This window comes from Pleuronectes platessa, chromosome 5, assembly GCF_947347685.1.
Source record: "Pleuronectes platessa chromosome 5, fPlePla1.1, whole genome shotgun sequence".
Lineage (NCBI taxonomy): Eukaryota > Metazoa > Chordata > Actinopteri > Pleuronectiformes > Pleuronectidae > Pleuronectes > Pleuronectes platessa.
Genome location: NC_070630.1, coordinates 27,249,414 through 27,268,200, shown reverse-complemented (window position 1 = coordinate 27,268,200; position 18,787 = coordinate 27,249,414). Strand labels below are relative to the sequence as shown.

The window sequence follows — 18,787 nt, the reverse complement described above, 5'->3', positions numbered from 1 at the left end:
GAGACTCTGACGTTTCCTTTCGCTGTAAGTCCAAGGCCAGCCACCTGCAACAGAAAGGATTAAGATATGCTGAGAAAGAGGGCAAAGGCTTCATTTATGGCCAGCCTGTTCATTTCATTGGTGTCATTTATTAACGGACAAGACTGGTTGAGACCAAGTGAAAATAATTTATTTTGAGAATGAAAATGAGCTCAGTAATGGAAACTTTGAAATCATAATTATTTACCGTGGTTTACTGAGGGAAAACAGTCAGATCTCCACATTGGGGTCTGTGAATCCTTTTTTCCCCTCGTTCACAAGGACAGGTTTCTCCGTTCTCGTGTGCCAAACAAGTATCTGGACGGAAAAAAACATATGGGAACACAAACAACAGGAACATTAGCAAATGCGTTTCCTGTAATGCACTCATTCAGTGTCCTCTCCCTTTGAGCTCTGCGTCATGTTCTTCAAATCATTCCATTATGGACATAGATCCCAATAAACCACACCGCCACTGGGCCTGTGTTCTATTTGTAGGTTTGGGATGTGCATCAGTGAGGCTGATGGGATACACATCTCGAAGCATCGCCAATGGTCTGATTTTAAAGATGCAATTGAAGCATTGGTTGCTCTGACAGCCAATCAGAACAACAGGACGTGGATCGCATCTTTAGGAATATATTTTTCCAGTTTGTCTTTATTGTGAAGTCAGACGACTTCCCCACATCTGCGACGGCCATCTTGGTGGTTAATGAAAATACATCAGTACTGCTCCTTGTGGGACTTTTCTGTCATTTTCTCAAACCCTCTCCATTTTAGATGAATGGTTATGGTTGTCCTGACCAACTTCAGGATGGATGGAATTTGATCTGAATGGGACGGGGACCGGATCCATCTGCGAGAGTGAATAAACATGAATTTGCTCATTGTTCTATTTTCCAGGATAGGGAAACTCCATTTCATGGAAAAAGGTATAGGGCCTCTACTTATAATTATATGTAATTAAATCATATTTTACATTAGATTAATGTTGCAGCTCACTCTTTAATTGTGGCTATTTCATTGTCAACAGAAAGGAATCATTTGAATTCCACCATCCCTTGTGAAGACAGCTCTTGAGTCAGGAAAACAGGAGTGTGTTATCTTATATAGAGTATGACACAATCCTCTTTAGCCTGTTTGAAGTCATAGGATAATAATGACCTTTAATGACAGCCAGCAGAAAATATTTCAGAACAGTATGTAGGAACTTCTTGGTATGCTATTGCTATCAATATTTCACACTGGGTTGATTTGGCCCCAAAGACCAGACAAACATCCAGGAAAAGGACAGCAAGGGGAACAGGGGAGAGGAGGAAAAACAACCAAGAGTCAAGCTCATTTCCCCTATCTTCTTTGCATTGGAACCATCCTTCCTTTCATCTCTCCATAGTGGCTTTCATGAATTATGCATAGGGTGTGTTTGAGATGTGCCAGGAGCCCACTCCCCATTTGCTCAGGTGTAGGTGGAGGTCAATAGTCACGCTGACATCTGAAGAGGTAGATTATAAAGAAGAGAGATGCCCATGCACGACTTTCCATTTTATTTTCTGTCTTTCCCTGCTGCCCTTTCTCTCCATCCCTGCACTCATCTGTAATCAGTGTGACGTCCCTAACCCCCACCCACTCAACCCCATGCAAAAAAACACCTCCAATTCCGCTTCCTTGGCCATTCTCTGAATCCCCTCTTTTCATTTACCCATCTGAATGGCTAGGGGAGGGCAGGAGAAAAAGCTGGCTGAAAATGTCTCGCTCTCTCGCTGTGTGTGTGTGTGTGTGTGTGTGTGTGTGTGTGTGTGTGTGTGTCGGGTGATCGCAGTGTGGATACTGACCAGCCAAAGTCCTCTGGCTGACTCCTCTTTGCCCAGAGAGAGGCTTAGTGAATTGACCCAGACGAAGGGCTGTAAGCAGGAATGGAGGAGTGGGCATGGAGAAGAACGATGGTACAGCTGAAAGCCTCTTTTGTGTATTTGTGTACACAAATATATGTATATATATCAGTGTTCCTAATCTGTCCACCAGCTTATACAGAGATTTTGTTTATGTTCAACTTGCAATGCCAAGAATGGCCAGTAAGTACAAATGGCATACCATGTATGGGTGTAGTTTACCTAATTAGTACTTGGTACTTCAAATAAATGTTTGCTTTTTATAGTTTCAAATCAAAACATGCAATATCTTGAGGGACTTTACATAGTAAGATCCAAAAAGATGGAGAAATTCAACTGGGCATGCATTCAGTGGCCATACTCGTTTTGTATATAAATTTACCCTATAATCATTTTTTCACATACATTTGTATGTGAATTGTATTTATACATTAAATATGTCTCTATGTTCTGATTTTACAAGAACATTAAGCTCAATGTAAGTAACGTTCTAAAAGCAGAAAAAATACTTCAATGAATAACCGAACTACGGACCAATCCCTACAACATTTTATGGGAACCCCAGCTTGCTCAAGTAACCCTGTCTGTACAATGCAGCCACTGAGAACCTCTGCTACTCAGCTCAGGGTGCTAATCCTAAGAAAGAACTCTGCCCTTATGTAATCCCCTTGTTTGGCATCTAGGTGTCTTGAATATGTGATCTCGAGTAAAGGGTTCCATGGGAGTCAACCAATGTTGCAGCATTATCATACAATGCAAGGTAGGTCTCGTCATATCTCTTTCATTGATGAGCAGAATGCACAGCATCGACCGCAGCCTGCATACCAGGGACAGTTTTGGCATTCCAGGTCCTAAATTAAGGCAGAGGCAAGTGTGAGGCCCAACATAGTCTTACTTTGCTGAAGGTGCTGAAGCCTTCCATGATGTGCTTTTTGCTTTCTCCTCTTGGCCGCCAATTTCCACCTCATAAAGCCCTATCACAAGGCAGTGCTATTATAAGACTTCCACACAGTCCACCTGGTTGGGCATATTGGCTGCAGGCTCATCAGAGGTGTATTTTTGGATGGTGCAATAGTTCCAAACTTGCTCTTAACCTTTCCTGGCTGGTCAAAGAGGACGTCTAACTGGTGGACCCAATAAAATGGTAGTTCTGAATAATTGGAGAGACTGAGCATTAAGCTTTGACATGCAGGGCTAATCGTGCTGCCTCCTCAGTACAGCCTGTTCCTGTTTGTACTCTGCTGCGATGTTTGAGACACTATTGTGAGTCTGCTGATTGAGCCTTAACAACATGTCCCCTTGCAGGGCATTGGCTTGTTGTCTCAAACAATTATGTCAGGCTTAACAAGCTCCTCACTTGATACAAGGGCAAGGTCCACATGGCAATGAAATCAATCATCTAACTATCCTGTTCCTCACCAGAGACAGGCCGCCGTACGGTATCATATCGGTTGGCTGCAACAATGTATCAAGAATTCCAAGGCTCATTTTCTCCACCTACAGTGCCTTGCATAAGTATTCACCCCCTTTGGACTTTTCTACATTTTGTCATGGTATAACCACAGATTAAAATTTAATTCAACGTGAGTTTATGTAATGGACCAACACAAAATAGTGCATCATTTGGAAGTGGGGGGAAATATTACATGGATTTCACAATTATTTACAAATAAAAATCTGAAAAGTGTTGAGTGCATATGTATTCACCCCCTTTACTGTGAAACCCCTAACAAAGATCTGGTGCGACCAATTGCATTCACAAGTCACATTTGCAAGTCACATAATTAGTAAATAGGGTCCACCTGTCTGCAATTTAATCTCAGTATAAATACACCTGTTCTGTGACGGACTCAGAGTTTGTTGGAGATCATTACTGAACAAACAGCATCATGAAGACCAAGGAGCTCACCAAACAGGTCAGGGATAAAGTTGTGGAGAAATATGAAGCAGGGTTAGGTTATGAAAAAATATCCAGAGCTTTGAACATCTCTCTGAGCACCATAAAATCCATCATAAGAAAATGGAAAGAATATGGCACAACCGCAAACCTACCAAGAGGAGGCCGTCCACCCAAACTGAAGAGTCGGACAAGGAGAAAATTAATCAGAGAAGCAACCAGGAGGCCCATGGTTACTCTGGAGGAGTTGCAGAGATCCACAGCTGAGGTGGGAGAATCTGTCCACAGGACAACTATTAGTCGTCTACTCCACAAATCTGGCCTGTATGGAAGAGTGGCAAGAAGAAAGCCATTGTTGAAAGGGATCCATAAACAATCCCGTTTGGAGTTTGCCAGAAGCCATGTGGGAGACACAGCAAACATGTGGAAGAAGGTGCTCTGGTCAGATGAGACCAAAATTGAACTTTTTGGCCTCAATGCAAAACGCTATGTGTGGCGAAAACCCAACACTGCCCATCACCCTGAGCACACCATCCCAACAGTGAAACATGGTGGTGGTAGCATCATGCTGTGGGGATGCTTCTCTTCAGCAGGTACAGGGAAACTGGTCAGAATAGAGGGAAAGATGGATGGAGCCAAATACAGGGAAATCCTTGAAGAAAATCTGATGCAGTCTGCAAAAGACTTGAGACTGGGGCGGAGGTTCATCTTCCAGCAGGACAATGACCCTAAACATACAGCCAGAGCTACAAAGGAATGGTTTGGATTAAAGAATGTTAATGTCTTAAAATGGCCCAGACCTCAATCCAATAGAGAATCTATGGCAAGACTTGAAGATTGCGGTTCACAGACGGTCTCCATCCAATCTGACTGAGCTTCATCTTTTTTGCCAAGAAGAATGGACAAACCTTTCCATCTCTAGATGTGCAAAGCTGGTAGAGACATACCCCAAAAGACTTGCAGCTGTAATTGCAGCGAAAGGGGGTTCTACCAAGTATTGACACAGGGGGGTGAATACTTATGCACCCAACAGATGTCAACTTTTTTGTTCTCATTATTGTTTGTGTCACAATAAAATTTATTTTGCACCTCCAAAGTACTATGCATGTTTTGTTGATCAAACGGGAAAAAGTTTATTTAAGTCTATTTGAATTCCAGTTAGTAACAGTACATAATGGGAAAAAGTCCAAGGGGGGTGAATACTTATGCAAGGCACTGTATGTGTTATCAATAGATTTTTCACTTTGTGTATGTTAAGGGCGATCACAGGTGAGAATGTGCAAACCAGTAGCCTCACAAATCTGTTGAAGCTTAATCAAGTTTGAGGCAAATGCTAAGACGCCCTGTTTACCTTACCAGTGACCAAAGGAAAGAACCGTTGCTTTTAACAAACACACAAAATTATGTAGCCAGCAAGTTCCTGCTAATTAAAATAAAATCTGTTTGAACAATTTCATGCTGCCTTCCTGTTAAAACAACTTTATAGCTTGAAGTTATTGTAATGGAGCACTGACTTTAAATGGGGAGAAAGATGCCTTTTTCATTCCCACTCCGCTCCCAGATTGCATGTTCTTGGAATCTGTAACTGTGGGTGGGTGCAGTTTCTCACAAGAAGGGCCAACAGTGCCAATAGTCATTGGCTTAAACTGCCGGAATCCGGCCGTAGATCAGTTCGATAGACTTGGAACATTTAAAAGCAGGGTTTCACTCTTATATCCATCAAGAAAACTTTTGAAATATCAAGAATTCCAAACACATATTGAAAAGTTTTTTTACTGAGATAGCATATATGGTTTTGGCACCCAAGGATCTTGAGGAATATCCACCACTGAGCCATGTTTTACTTCAGTGAGTGGGACGATGCAGTCAGAATGTCGAAACGAACGGAATCAGCCGTCAGATTGAAAACTTCCAAACTAGCAACTTAAGTGTGTGTAATTGCAGGAAGTCGTTTTCACTTTTTCTTGGTTAATTTGTTCATGGGAAGTCCGTTTTTACAGCTCTATCAAGTTTTTCTTTAGAAGTCATGCTCTTTCTTGCATCAGCAAGGCAGTGTGTTTTCTATTATATAACTTATGAAAATATGATGAATATCTCTGTTGCTAAGGGTAAAGTTCTGCTTTACAAACTTAGCCGGGAAAATAACAACTAAAAATGTTCAACATCAAATGAAAATTAGGGGAAGATTGAAAAATATATGGTGTAGCTGGTCACTTCTAACCTCTAGATTTCAAAATTCAAAAAAATAGACTGCAGGTTTCTTTTCACTTTATTTCCTCTGCTTCTTAATCAAGGGGGGATTTTTACTGTGTATGAACAAGTTGGTTCGACACTGCAATTTTGAGCCACTCCTCATATTTATTCTACTATGATTACTCATAATTTCACAGATAAAGATTTTAGATGGAAAACAAAATAATTTTGTCTTTAAAATACAACCTAGGTTAGATTAAACCTGTGGTTCCGAACCTGCTGTGTGACCTCTTACAAAAAGCAAAGTCTTGACCTGGCTCCTTGTTACTGTGCATCTCAGATGACTGTGGCTTCTTACCAAGTCCTTTTAAAGAGACATTTTTCTTCAGAACCCATCAGATGTCTGTAACGTACAAACTGAACACTATGTGAAATTAAAACATTTTGACAGAAACACTCAAGCATAGAGAAAAGTCTAACACATGAAATCCGATTTGTGCATCAGAACTTTGTTTTTGCTACTTTTCTTTATCATTCCCTTCTTGGGTTGAGGACCCCTGGACTAATATAGTTCAGTCAGACAACTCACGTTTATTGCAGCAGTGGAACAGGTTTAGTGTTTGGAGTCCAGGCTCCAACTCACTCCCAGATATGATTACACAGGAATGATGGGAGTGATGAGCAAATACTTGTATCCTTCAAACCAACTTTGACCATCCACACAAACAGTTAAGTAAGTCACTGAGCTAGAAATTTCTTCAATCAAGCTTCTTAACAGGATTTAACATAAACAGTAAATTACCTTAGTGCAATTGGCTGCTTTAGGCTCCAGGTCGTTGAGTGTGACTAGCTCCCGGAGCAAACTACTCTCCTGGTAGCCTCCCTTCACCCCACGAAGCTTAAAATATGCCTGTTGCTTGAAGAGGATGAGTCTCAGGTTGATGGCAAAGCCGGCCATGTCGATGGCAAAGGGCCGATGGGGGTCAAACACTGTCTTCCAGCCGTAGACCTTTCCAGCTGCATTGACCTTGGGGGACTCGTACCGCAAGCCGCCAACAAAGGCCACAGGCCACACTGAAACTTTCCGAGTCGATCTCATCTAGCGAGAGGAGAGTCAAGAAGAGAAATGAGGGGGGAGGCAAGAGGGCAGATTAGTCATCTGAAAAAGTGTACATGACAGTGAGACACAGTGTTTGAGCATCAGCTGCCAGCGTTACAGCAGAGCACGGACGGAGGGTTTTTAGAGATGCTGCTATCATTCATTTGGAATACAGTGAATATTGACCGAGCCATTGCACCATGAGCGGCTGAAACACTGCTGGACGTAGGCAGATCTCACACACAGACACTAACAGCTGCCCTACAATGAGATAACTACACTCAACCATCTTTAAAGGCAGTAAACATGAACAGTGCCGAGAGGGTTTGAAGGAGACAAAACATTAGAGCAAGAGGCTCTGGTTGCTGGTTGGCTGAGGAGATTCTTCAAGGTAGAGCACTGCCATCTTCAATTTTTTTTTGTCCTTTAATCTTCCAGCATCAAACGATCCTGCCACCCTTCTATTCGTGTGCTTCTCAATGATTGGAATTTTCAAGAGCCGCTGCAGCCATAAAAGCCAAGTTTTATAATGAGGGAAGAGTAAAGTTTAGAAACAGCAGTCATTTAATCGAGCAGTGCAAAGGAAATCATTTTCTGGTGCCTCTCTATTGGAAGGTCTTCTATAAATATAGGTGTGTGCAAGAGAATGTGAGGTATCCAGCTTAAGTCTAAAGTAGAGTGCTCATATGCATATGGAGCATGCATACAGGACATTTCAACATCTAAATGCACCCTTGTTTTCATACGTGTATTTGTTTATCCCAAATTTTTTGTGCAAATCAAATGCAAACAACCCTTGGAATATGAGCTGCAGAGTGGTGTGTGATCTAATAAGCTGCTGTGTGGTCAGTTCAGGGGATCAGAGAGGAGCAGAGCTTGAGCAGCAGGAGGTAGGCTGCAACGGGGCTTATGAGAATCCATAAATTTGAGCGTTAGGGAGAACCACTGGGCCCGGCATCCAGATAACATTTGGCAGGAAGGTAGATCTTAATGAGCGCTGGGTGTTAATGGAATGGAAAAGAGATTAAGTGATTATATGCATGCGGCCATGAGATTGTAAAGCTGTGTGTTTTTTTCCCCCATTTTATTTTGGTTGCCAACACGATCTCATATCACAGTCTTTTTCCCAGCACATGTTTTTATACAGAGGACAGGCATTAGTTTTTTTTTGGGAGGTCAGTGCATATATAGGTTGGTACATATAGTAGTGTTTGTCAATTGCATTCTTGTGAACACAATATCTGAAGAACACATTCACTTTGGACTCAAGGATGAACAATGAATTGACTTCATTTCGGTGGTAAAAAAAAAAAAGGTCACTGTGACCTCATAAAACCCATTTTTGCCTTCTGAACAGGTTATCTCAGGAATACCTGCAGGGAATTCTTGCAAATTCAGTAAAACGCTCAGTTGGACTAAAAGATGAATTAATCTGATGGTAAAAAGTCATTGTGACCTTACAAAAAACACTTTTAGTTTTGTGAACCCAGTGTACTGAAGTCAGTTGACAGTTTACCACCGTGACCTAATGTGAGTCGGGAGAAACTAGATTTGATTAAAGACACACGGTCAAACCACACACAAATGCTAAGCAAATACTGTGGGTCAAATTTGTTACTCCACAGGAAGCATATGTTGTATTTGCCTCCTCGCGTGCTTGGATTGTAAGTGACTGGGTGGCAAAGGTTCGCCAATGCTATATTGGTGTATATGTGTGAGTGTGCCTTCAATCTGCCCTGGTTGGTGGAGTCATAAAACGGCAATATGGTAGTTCTAGTTTCTTTCTAATAAGTTGTATACATCAAAATCTGGGTTTAGTTAAAATAACTGCAATTGGATGAGTTTCTCTAAGGGCTGCTACACTAGACGATTTTCAACTCTTGACCGAATTAAAAAATGTGGGAGACCACAGACATAATGACAGATTTAACAGATTTTTATTTTAAATGATTTGGCTAGAAAGTCAGACCACACGGGTTTGTAGGAAACAATTTCACAGTGGATGTTCCAGAGACTTGAAATCTCAAAGAAACAAAAGGAAAAAATATCTTTTTCAGTTTTTCTAATGGTGGTTGGCAAACAACATTTAGGTGCATTACCGCCACCTGCTGAAATGGAGTGTAGAACCCTTGCGTGATTAAACGTGACTTAAGAAGAAATACAAACATAGATGAAGATCGATGTCGTGTGTTTCCATTTTGCAGCGAGCAAAGCGAGCCAGAGGTGAATTGGAAATGTATTGTTGTTTTTAGTCGCAGCTGTACAAGTATGAAACATCTGGTTGGTGACGATTCCCGGTCAGCTCGCTCTCCTGGTATTGCGGGTTTCTGTTGGATTCGATTATATTGATATTTATGATTCAAAATAGGGAAGGCTCCGGCTCAATCGGTAGCACTAAGATTATTTTGCAAACCCTTCACACTTCCAGTGGGGAACTCCCCCACGACTGTCGGGACGGGCAAATCCGGTCTAAAATCGGACTGATTATCCTCTAGTGTGCAGCAGTCTAAATTGCCTTCCTCATAGACTCTACTGATGTAATGTATTTTGTAGCTGGGCTGTGTCTGAATTCAGCCACAATTAAGCTCAAATGTCACCTGCCTGCTCCCCTTCCCCCACAGGCTTGACTTAAATCAAACTAAATCAGGCTCCTCACAGGCAGTGTCAAGAGTGTTGTCACTTTCCCATCTATACTGAAAATGGGAAAATGAGGATTCTCTGGAGGGAAAATCAGCCTGAGTAAAACAGCACAAATGCCTCCTCCTGCTGGCAGCCTAACAAATGGACACAAAGCAAAGTTACCCTTGTCCAATTCTGAGAACTATGATGTGCTTGTGCAGAGTGTTTATTGTACCCTGTACCCTGTGTTTCAGCGTCCTCAGGGTGTCCCAGAAAAGTAGGCATTCATTAGATGATTAATACAAAAATCATCAGATAATTAATAATGGAAACACTTTTCTCAACCATCAAGTTCATCTTTCATTATATTCACTCTTTTTGATAGTCATACTTTTGCGATATAGCTCAAATAATTATATTTTAATATTAATTAGGCTTTTGAAATATTTTTGGGTTGTATATCACTTGAACAATGTGGTTTGAGACGGAAAAAACATTTCTTATGAGGCGTCAGTAATTATTATACTACTTTACAGTACTGTATCGAAATTACTAGAATTTAAATGTGTATATAATAAAAGTCACAGTTCGTTTTTAATGAATCAAAGACTGTGAAACACTCTAAGTATGACTAACAACATCCTCTCTAAAGTCTCTGGTATCCAAATGTGTTGGAAATTTAATTTCAACATTTATTAATATTATTTTAACAGCAGACGAAATGTAATGTGTTGTTGTCAGGCTGTGGCAGCTTAAGTGAACCACTGCTGCTGTCCTGAAAGAACTGTAGACGAGCACGCTCAGCAATTAAGTCTTTATAATGCAGTCTACTTTCAGGCCTAATTAGTGTGAAAAAATCGGTGGAAAAAATAAAAGATCATCGTCAAACTTATTATAGAGTTTGTAAGTGGTATTAACATTTTTAGGATTTTTCAATGTTGTTTAGAGATTTTTTTTTAAGTTCTCCGTGTTTTTCATTAAAGAAAAGCATACTCACTATTTTCTTATTGTAGGAAAAGAAGAATGTTTCCAAAAATCCAACTATCTTTTATAGTCCTTCGATCTTAGGAACAATGTTATTTGGAATAGCATTGACTATTTGTGTACATAGAGTACAAATAGACCATATAGTTGACAGTAGATGGTGGGTTGAACACATACATGATATACAAGGCAGATCTAGTGGAGAGTGGTAAAAGCACCAATAAACACAAAGTATTCTTTTAACAAATAGACGAATAATAGTTAATTATGTTTGCAGCTGAAACAATCTACTTTACATTTTAATGGCATATTTATTAAAGACGTCTCACGTTTGATTCACCTGGAGAAAATTATAACCCTGTTTTTAACGCCTTGAGTGGTGCACATCCATCTTTCACCTGTATCTCCACACTGAAGGAATCCCTTCTACGCCTATCTGTTCTCGAGCCATGGGACGCTCTGAATGTTCACTATCGTGTCAGCAAACTGTTGAATTTTTACAGTGGTGTCAGCAAACTATACTGTAGTTGCAGTCAGCTGTCTGTCTGATTTGCTGTCACCTTTACCTTTTTTCTCATTCTTTTTCCATCACTCCCTCTCCTCTTCTATCTCCCTCTCTCTCCCTCCCTCTCACTCCCCCCTCAGGGCTGTTACTAGCCCATAAATAGGCCTGTTGGAGGTGATGGAGGGCCTCTGAGGGAGATGAAGCACTTCGGCTGATTCCCAGAGAAAGGTAATGACAGGCCCCGTCAATACCCGGCGCTCCGTTTACTACAGCCCATGTCTGCCCTACTAACAAGACTTGAGGCTAATACTCAGAGGACCCAGACCGTGTCCTCTCAGGTAATTCAAGTGATGGATGGCCTGAGATGTCCTGATTACATGCCCAAACGTCTCTCCCGCTTCAAATCACAGACTACGCTTGTTAAGAGCTAAAAAAAAAACAATCAGAGACTTTTTTTCAACATTACCTGGTAGAGAAGCTTGGTATACCTGTATGTTGCACTTCATATGTATCTTCACCTAGAACTTAATTTATAGGTATGGATCCACAGGAAAACATTTATATAACACATAATTTTGTCGACCCCTACTTGTATCCTATCCTTGCCTGTTTATTGGTCAATGCTAATCAATCCCCTGTAAGACGAATGGCTGCTGATCTTTCAAGCTTCCAAAAAGGCAGGACAAGCAGTTCTCAGTGTCTCAAATTGGAAATGGTTCAACCTCCCAAAGCTTCTTAATTACTTACAGTTTGCCCTGCACATTTTAAGGTTAGAGGTGATTGGATTGAGGCAAGAATCTAGATAGATAGATAATTAGATAGATAGATAGATAGATAGATAGATAGATAGATAGATAGATAGATAGGTTGTATATTTGTCTGTTTGTCAACAGGATAACTCAGAAACTTCTGAACGGATTTCCACAAATAAGGAAGGGTGGGGCATGACACAAGAAAGAACCCATTACATTTTGGAATAAATTTGAATAAATGGGTGGACCCCATCGACTGTTTATAAAGATGGAGGACGCTTCTCCACTTCCTCCCACCATCCAAAAATATTCGGGATACTTGTGTCATCTTGTGCATTTGGACCCAGAGTCTGTGCAGAAGCGATCTGGGGATAGAGGCACAGTAGCGAAGGCCTGTCGATACACGCGCTGATAAACAAACTTATTGGAAGAATGAACACTTTGACATAACTCAGTGTGATAAGTATTCGCTAAAATTAGACACACCACCTCTGAGAAGAGAAACATTTTTTTTATGGTTGATATAGTTTGGATCACTTTAGGGAGCTGTCATGTCATCAATCTCTATAAACAGTCCATAGCAGATCAAGGATTTATTTTTCCTTTCTTTAACATGGTGAAATAGGGGGTGTTAGCCTTGGCTGAGCTATGTGCTCTCCAAGTACCCTTCCAGTTTACCGATAATTGTTGTAGTTACTAGTGAAAATAATACTTTACTGTGATTAATGATAGTTTATGAAGTGAACCTGACTGATAGAGCAGCGGCAGTGATGTTGAATATCAGCACAAACCTCCTCAAACAGCTCCAGGCTGTATGTGTTGTCGTCATCAGCAAAGTAGACGATTCCAGCTTGACTACTGTTGGCGTTAAATGTCTCCCTCAACCACCGCAGGGCCAGATTCCTTTGCATGGTCCCTCGCGGTATTCTGGGGTCCCGGGTGTCACCCCGCAGCTTATAGTTCCTGGGCGTCTCTACATTGAGGTGGGTGTAGTTCAGCCCTGTTTCTCGAAGGAGCCTCGTAACAAGAGTTGTTCTCCTTTGCGAGTCCTCCACCAGGATCCAGTGCAGGTTGGGAACATGGAGGAAGGTGTTCGCCAGCCGTGTCAGCTCCGCTTTCTGCACTGGCCTACTGTATGTAGGGGTGATGATGTGGATAGTAGGCAGCACATCGGACCAAGGTGGAGGCCGTGTATACACATATTCTGTCCTCACCACCTCTACTATGTCCTTATCTGAGGCACAGTATTCTTTGGAGTCCTGCCCCAGGCCACCTGCCTCCCTCTTCCCCTCGACTCCATCATCTGCAGATTTGGAGATAAGAGCATATGTAAGGTATTAGTGCAAACCTGTGCCGCCCTTTGTATATTTGCCTCAGGTGACTTAAACCCAATGGGGGTAAAGTGTACCTGAGAGCCGGTGATGGCGGACTGCAAGCCTCTCTGGAATGATAAAGATCTCTTTTACTAGGTGGTGACAGGCTGCAAAAAGTGAAAGCAAGCACCGTGAGAGGGAAACACAGCTGATGGACAGAGAGAGAGAGAGAGAGAGAGTGCAAGATGAAGGAGGGATGAGATGAGATGAGCTATTCCCCCAGCGTTGCCTTTGAGTTTTTCTATATAAAGAAAGAGAAATGTGGGTATGTGGATCCAGTAGAAGTGTCCTCTTTTTATGTATAGACTCCCACCTCAGACCTGCTTTGCCGCTCCACTTCAACAACATGCTCGGTTAATTTACTGCAGGAAACATAGCCATGCATTTTGGTTCGGAGATCTCTAAGCATTATTAAAACTGCTCTGATTGCTGTGAGCTGGGTCTAGCTGTTTGAAAGCGTTTGTAATGAAGAAGCATTAACATAAAGTTGTTGTTGTTTTTCCAAGCAAGGGCATGCATTTGCATAAAGTAAGTGTGTGGTTCAGGGCCTACACCAACTTTATTTTCATTTTACGACTTATGTAGTTCAAGATCAATCTAAACACCAGACCTGGTCTCTGTCCAATCTAATTCAGATACTTTGCGAAACATAACCCTCCTTCACACGGGAACAATGTTTTAAGTCACTACGAGAGAGATTTTAACAAATGCCCTCCAAAGTGTAGATTTTCCCTAAAAAAAACTAAAACCATGTAGCCTAATAGAGATGCTCATCTATACTACTAGTTGTATGGCTGGTTGTTTTCTTCTGGAGAGGGGTCATGTGATAGGAGCCTGATGAATCTGCAAAGGCTACGTTGTGATCAAAAGACCCAATCATCAAGAGTTTGTGAGGGTCTATGTCTAGTTCTCAAACATCTCTGTTACTACCCATCCACACTAAAACGCCACATTTACAATAAAACGGGGCAAGAAGCGTTTCCATAGCAGAGTTGATGCGTTTTCCAAAAATAGTATTATAGATGTTGCCTTAGCCACTGCCACTGGAGGAAAGATACCAGAACCTGTGGCTCTATTGGGATACATGTTTGTTTTTTCTTATACTATAGGATAAGGCCCTTTTTTAAAAGTACTTCAATTGACTCTAGTGATAAAACCTTTTTATTTTCTTTGAAAAATAATATTTGGCCAATGTAGTTTGGTCCTAAATGAATAGAAATGTATAATAGAATCATTAATATTCTTAACTTCCTTTCTTTTTGCCACAACCGCTGCCCAAAGCGCCATTTGCACCTCCAACATAAAAGAGGATTTTTCTGCAGCACGTAGATTAACACAATCCGCTGATGGCCAGATGTTCAACAAAGGCTGCCAGTGAGCATGCTGCCCAAAAACCTCCAGCCTCTCTTTTGACAGCACACAAAAGCATGGATTTTGTAATTTTTACTGTAACCACACGAATATAAAATGACTTTCTCCATTTAATTGGAGAAACCTTTCCCCCATACGATTTAGATATGCAGTGAAGAGAAAGTATTGCAGTATGCATTTTAATGATTGCCGGCTGAGCAGATACTATTTTAAGTGTTTGGATGACCTGCAAAATTATTTTATTATCATTATTATTGAAATTATATTTTAAATATTTGGAAACGATCAGGAGTCCAGACTAAGCACCGGTAAACCAGTTTGGTTTGTTCAACCCTGTATGTGCACTCACGGCATTAGACAACTCTATTGATTTGCTGTCGCTCTAATGTGGGTTTGTTTACTCTGCAGCATACTTGACATTTCATTCCGTGTGTTTTTGTTCCTGGGGGATGAGAGGAAGGTCTCATAAGTGCATATTAAAGACTGGTGTGTAAACGTCAGTGGATTCGAAGATATTCCATGAAGCTAATCGAGCAGACACATTCATATCGAAGGTTGCTAATTTATAAAGTATGACTTTGATTTTTTGAAGTTGAGTGAATGTTTCAACATAAATCTATTGCATAATGTGAGAAGAAATTAAGGATTGACAGGGCTAAGTGGATAAACTGTGAATGTTGTGTAATTACACTGTTTTGTAACATCCTTTTTTCAGCAAAATAAATTAAAATGACTTTAATGAATGAATATGATATATAGAAACAGCCTCTTAGAATATGAAACAGTGTATCTGATGGTATATTCTAAACAGTCCACACTGATGAGGTTTACAATGACTGGACACGTGCTATGGAGAGCCGACGGAGCTGCTGATCACGGCCAGTGAGTGCCTCTAAATGAACCACCTGTTGTCTCAACCTGAAGTGGAGTGTTAAGGCTCGAGGACCCACTTTATGTTTGATATTGCCAGTGAAGTGCGGTGCACTGCGTACCCTTGCGGATGGCGAGGAGTGGACCAATAGCGCTTTGGTGCCAAACAGTGATGAGCAGAGTCCAGGGTAAAACGATCAACACGATGGCAAGAATATCTCTTCTCTTCGGCATCTCCAGGATTGGTTATTTGGCTCGGCATTACCTAGAGAAAAACAAAAAATTATTTATTATCATTCTGCATTTTATAATAAACAGGACTTCAAGATAATGACCATAATCCTAGCTGTAACATCACCCCCAGGTCTTAGCCTAACTTTACCCACTGCATGATTTTGAAAAATACTCGAAACTGGGCAGGGGACTGAGAAGCACTGTCCCACTTCAGGGGCTGCCTCTTTCAGAATATGCCGTCTACCTGGCCCATGAACCTTGCCTACTTTTTGGGACGAACCGAAATGAGACCGGTCTACAGAGGCTCAAGTGTACAATTTAGTGCGTCACCAAAGCACAATGAATCCTGCGATAGTTTGGGCCAGTAAGTATCCACCTGTTTTCGTTTGTCGGGGATGAAAGGACGCATGTGTTGGTATCATTTGATAGAACTTTCGAAATGGGTCTAGTCTCCCTGCTGTGATGCAATCGGTCTTTAAATGCAGCCTCCAAAAGATGAAGCCCCAGAATTTAGACACCGCTACTGTCACTGTCAGTGACGTCATCAGGCCATACCAAAATGGGATCTTCTGAGATGGAGGACTTTTTCCCCTGCAGAATCCCCTGAAGTTGACATTAGTGTGGAGGACGACCATGGTGGTACCAAGCCACATCAGCTCGAGACTTTAGCTCCAGTCACATCCAACGCCAGAGCTCTAGTAGCAGAGGCATTGCAAGTGGGTAGTGTAATATTCATAAGAAGACTAATGTTAGCGATTGCTCGGATTAATTGTAAAGCCTTGTTATCACCATAAATATGTTTGCAGCCACTACATCAAATCTCAAAGTCAACAATCTGCACAGTCAGAGATGTAGGTATATGTACGATGAAGCGATAGTTGGTGACGTAACCTGCTTCCACATGAGCCAATAGCAAAATTCAATAGCTGGGTTTAAACCAATAGAGGGCAGTCACTATGCTTTTTACCAAACAAGTGTTGAATTCACACACTCTACACTAATTGTCAAGATTTAGACCTGAATCAACCAATATCACTAAATACCTAAATATGTTTCCAGCTGAAAAGTGTTTTAGGGTTTTAGTTACTCTTTAAACTTGCTGAGGCACAGAGTTGCAGTGTGTAGCTGAATCTCAATAAACTGATAATGGGAAGCTAATTCTCAGGCTCTTACTCATCATTAACTGCTTCAAAAACATCATATTCTGATCTCCTGACAATGAGAGTGAAAAAACACACCACCTGTGACACAACATTCTACTCTCTGATGTTGAAATAAAATTAAGCATTATACCGTCACAGAGAAAGATGCATTATAGCCTCACCAAATTAAATGAACGATACAATGGAGCAGGTGAAAGATGGCACCTTTAGTCAGAGGTTAAATGAAAAAAGCTTGGGTTTAAAGCCGTAACTAAGCATGTCAGCCAACATAAGGAAGGTCAAAGCCACTGGAGGAGGCCACAGAGCAGGAGCTAGTTCACTCTGCCAACCCAGTGAGCTCATCGGTGCCATCCCCGAGGACAGGGACGTGACTTCATGCCCAATGCAGAAACTATTCATCAGCCAAATGACAGGAAACAATGTCACCAGACTGCGGGTTGACTGTTTGTGCCCCGTCCCTCTGAGTCCAGATCCCTTGGTTCAGCTTTGTATCCCTTTGAAAAATGTAATTACACCATGACAGAAATTAGCCAGGGCAGGCATAACTGGAATGGCATGACTTTTCAGCCTCTTTAAAAAACAGCTCTTCTTCGTGCTATGTGGCGATTTGGTTTAACTGATGTAATCCACTTTTGTACCAGTCACGTTTTAATATTTAATGCGTTGAGTTTTTTAGGCCCAGCAAACATATATAAATATCATTAAACAATTGCATTTCACAATGTTGTTTTCTAATAATCTGAATGGTTTAGACATGTTTATACTGCTATAATGTAATTATGTATATCTCTATAAAAAGTACCTTCGTTTAACCAACATACATACATACTCAAATATGTTTGGTTGGATAGAAATTTAACAAATCAAGAAATATAGAAAATATATAACAACCAGTTGTAATTCAGTGGAGTGTGTACCTCTCCCAGTCCCCTCACGAAACCACAAAATATGACACATCATAAATTCTGAAAAGTCTTGCAATGTAGTAATGATCTGCCCATTGAATGGGCTCTTCCTTGACTCATACAGTGTCAATGTTGTATGGAAATCCTCTCAGTAGTTTTTGCGTAATCCTGCAAATTAATAAACGCTGATGAAAACACAATAACATAACAGGGGTAAGTATATTATAATTATTATAACCAATTCAAAGAGATTATACAGCTAATAGTTAATGATTATCTTCATGTTAAGATATTAAATAAATAAGCACACAATGACATGGTCACAACACTTTTACAGTGTGTTTAACAATTTTTATCTAATTAGTTTATTCCAGATTGAATTTCACTTGACATTTCAAATGTGCTTTTGCTCATTTTTGATAAATTATGCTGAGCCCTCATTGAAAGAAAATGCAGTAATTAACTGATCAGCTCAAACAAAGGAAGTAAAAAAACAAACATAATGTGAGCACAGATGTTTGGCGTATTCATTTCAGCTTTACACCTGAGCAAGCGTGTCATTACGTTCCCCTCAGTGATGCTGCTCCCACTGCTTTGGAAGGTGGCAGAATATTTCGAGCCTTAATATAATTCTGCACGCCAATTATGCTTATTAGGCTTTGAAAATAAGTACACCATTAATACCATTGCCATCAGGTGAGAATGGCTTGAGTGTGAATAGTTGTGACACAAACCCTCCATACACCAGAGTGGTTTCTGCTGATAAAAACATTTGTTCTCCAGAATTTTTAAGTGTTTATGTTTTTCTTAGCAGAGAGAAAGCTTTATGGAAAATATAACCCTGCTTGCTTTTATGGAAATACAGTGACACTACCCATAGGCCAAGTTCTTGAATTAATGGCATGGAAATGTCAG

General features: G+C 40.8%; 1 protein-coding gene across 1 annotated transcript; it reads right to left on the bottom strand.

Moving 5' to 3' along the window:
- Window positions 1-249: 249 nt before the first annotated feature.
- b3gat1a (beta-1,3-glucuronyltransferase 1 (glucuronosyltransferase P) a) lies at window positions 250-15,804 on the bottom strand. Its single transcript, XM_053422244.1, has 4 exons — window positions 15,693-15,804; window positions 12,748-13,259; window positions 6,800-7,096; window positions 250-336 (listed from the first exon to the last, which is right to left on the bottom strand). The coding sequence occupies exons 1-4, from the start codon at window positions 15,802-15,804 to the stop codon at window positions 250-252; spliced, it is 1,008 nt and encodes a 335-aa protein (XP_053278219.1).
- Window positions 15,805-18,787: the final 2,983 nt, after the last annotated feature.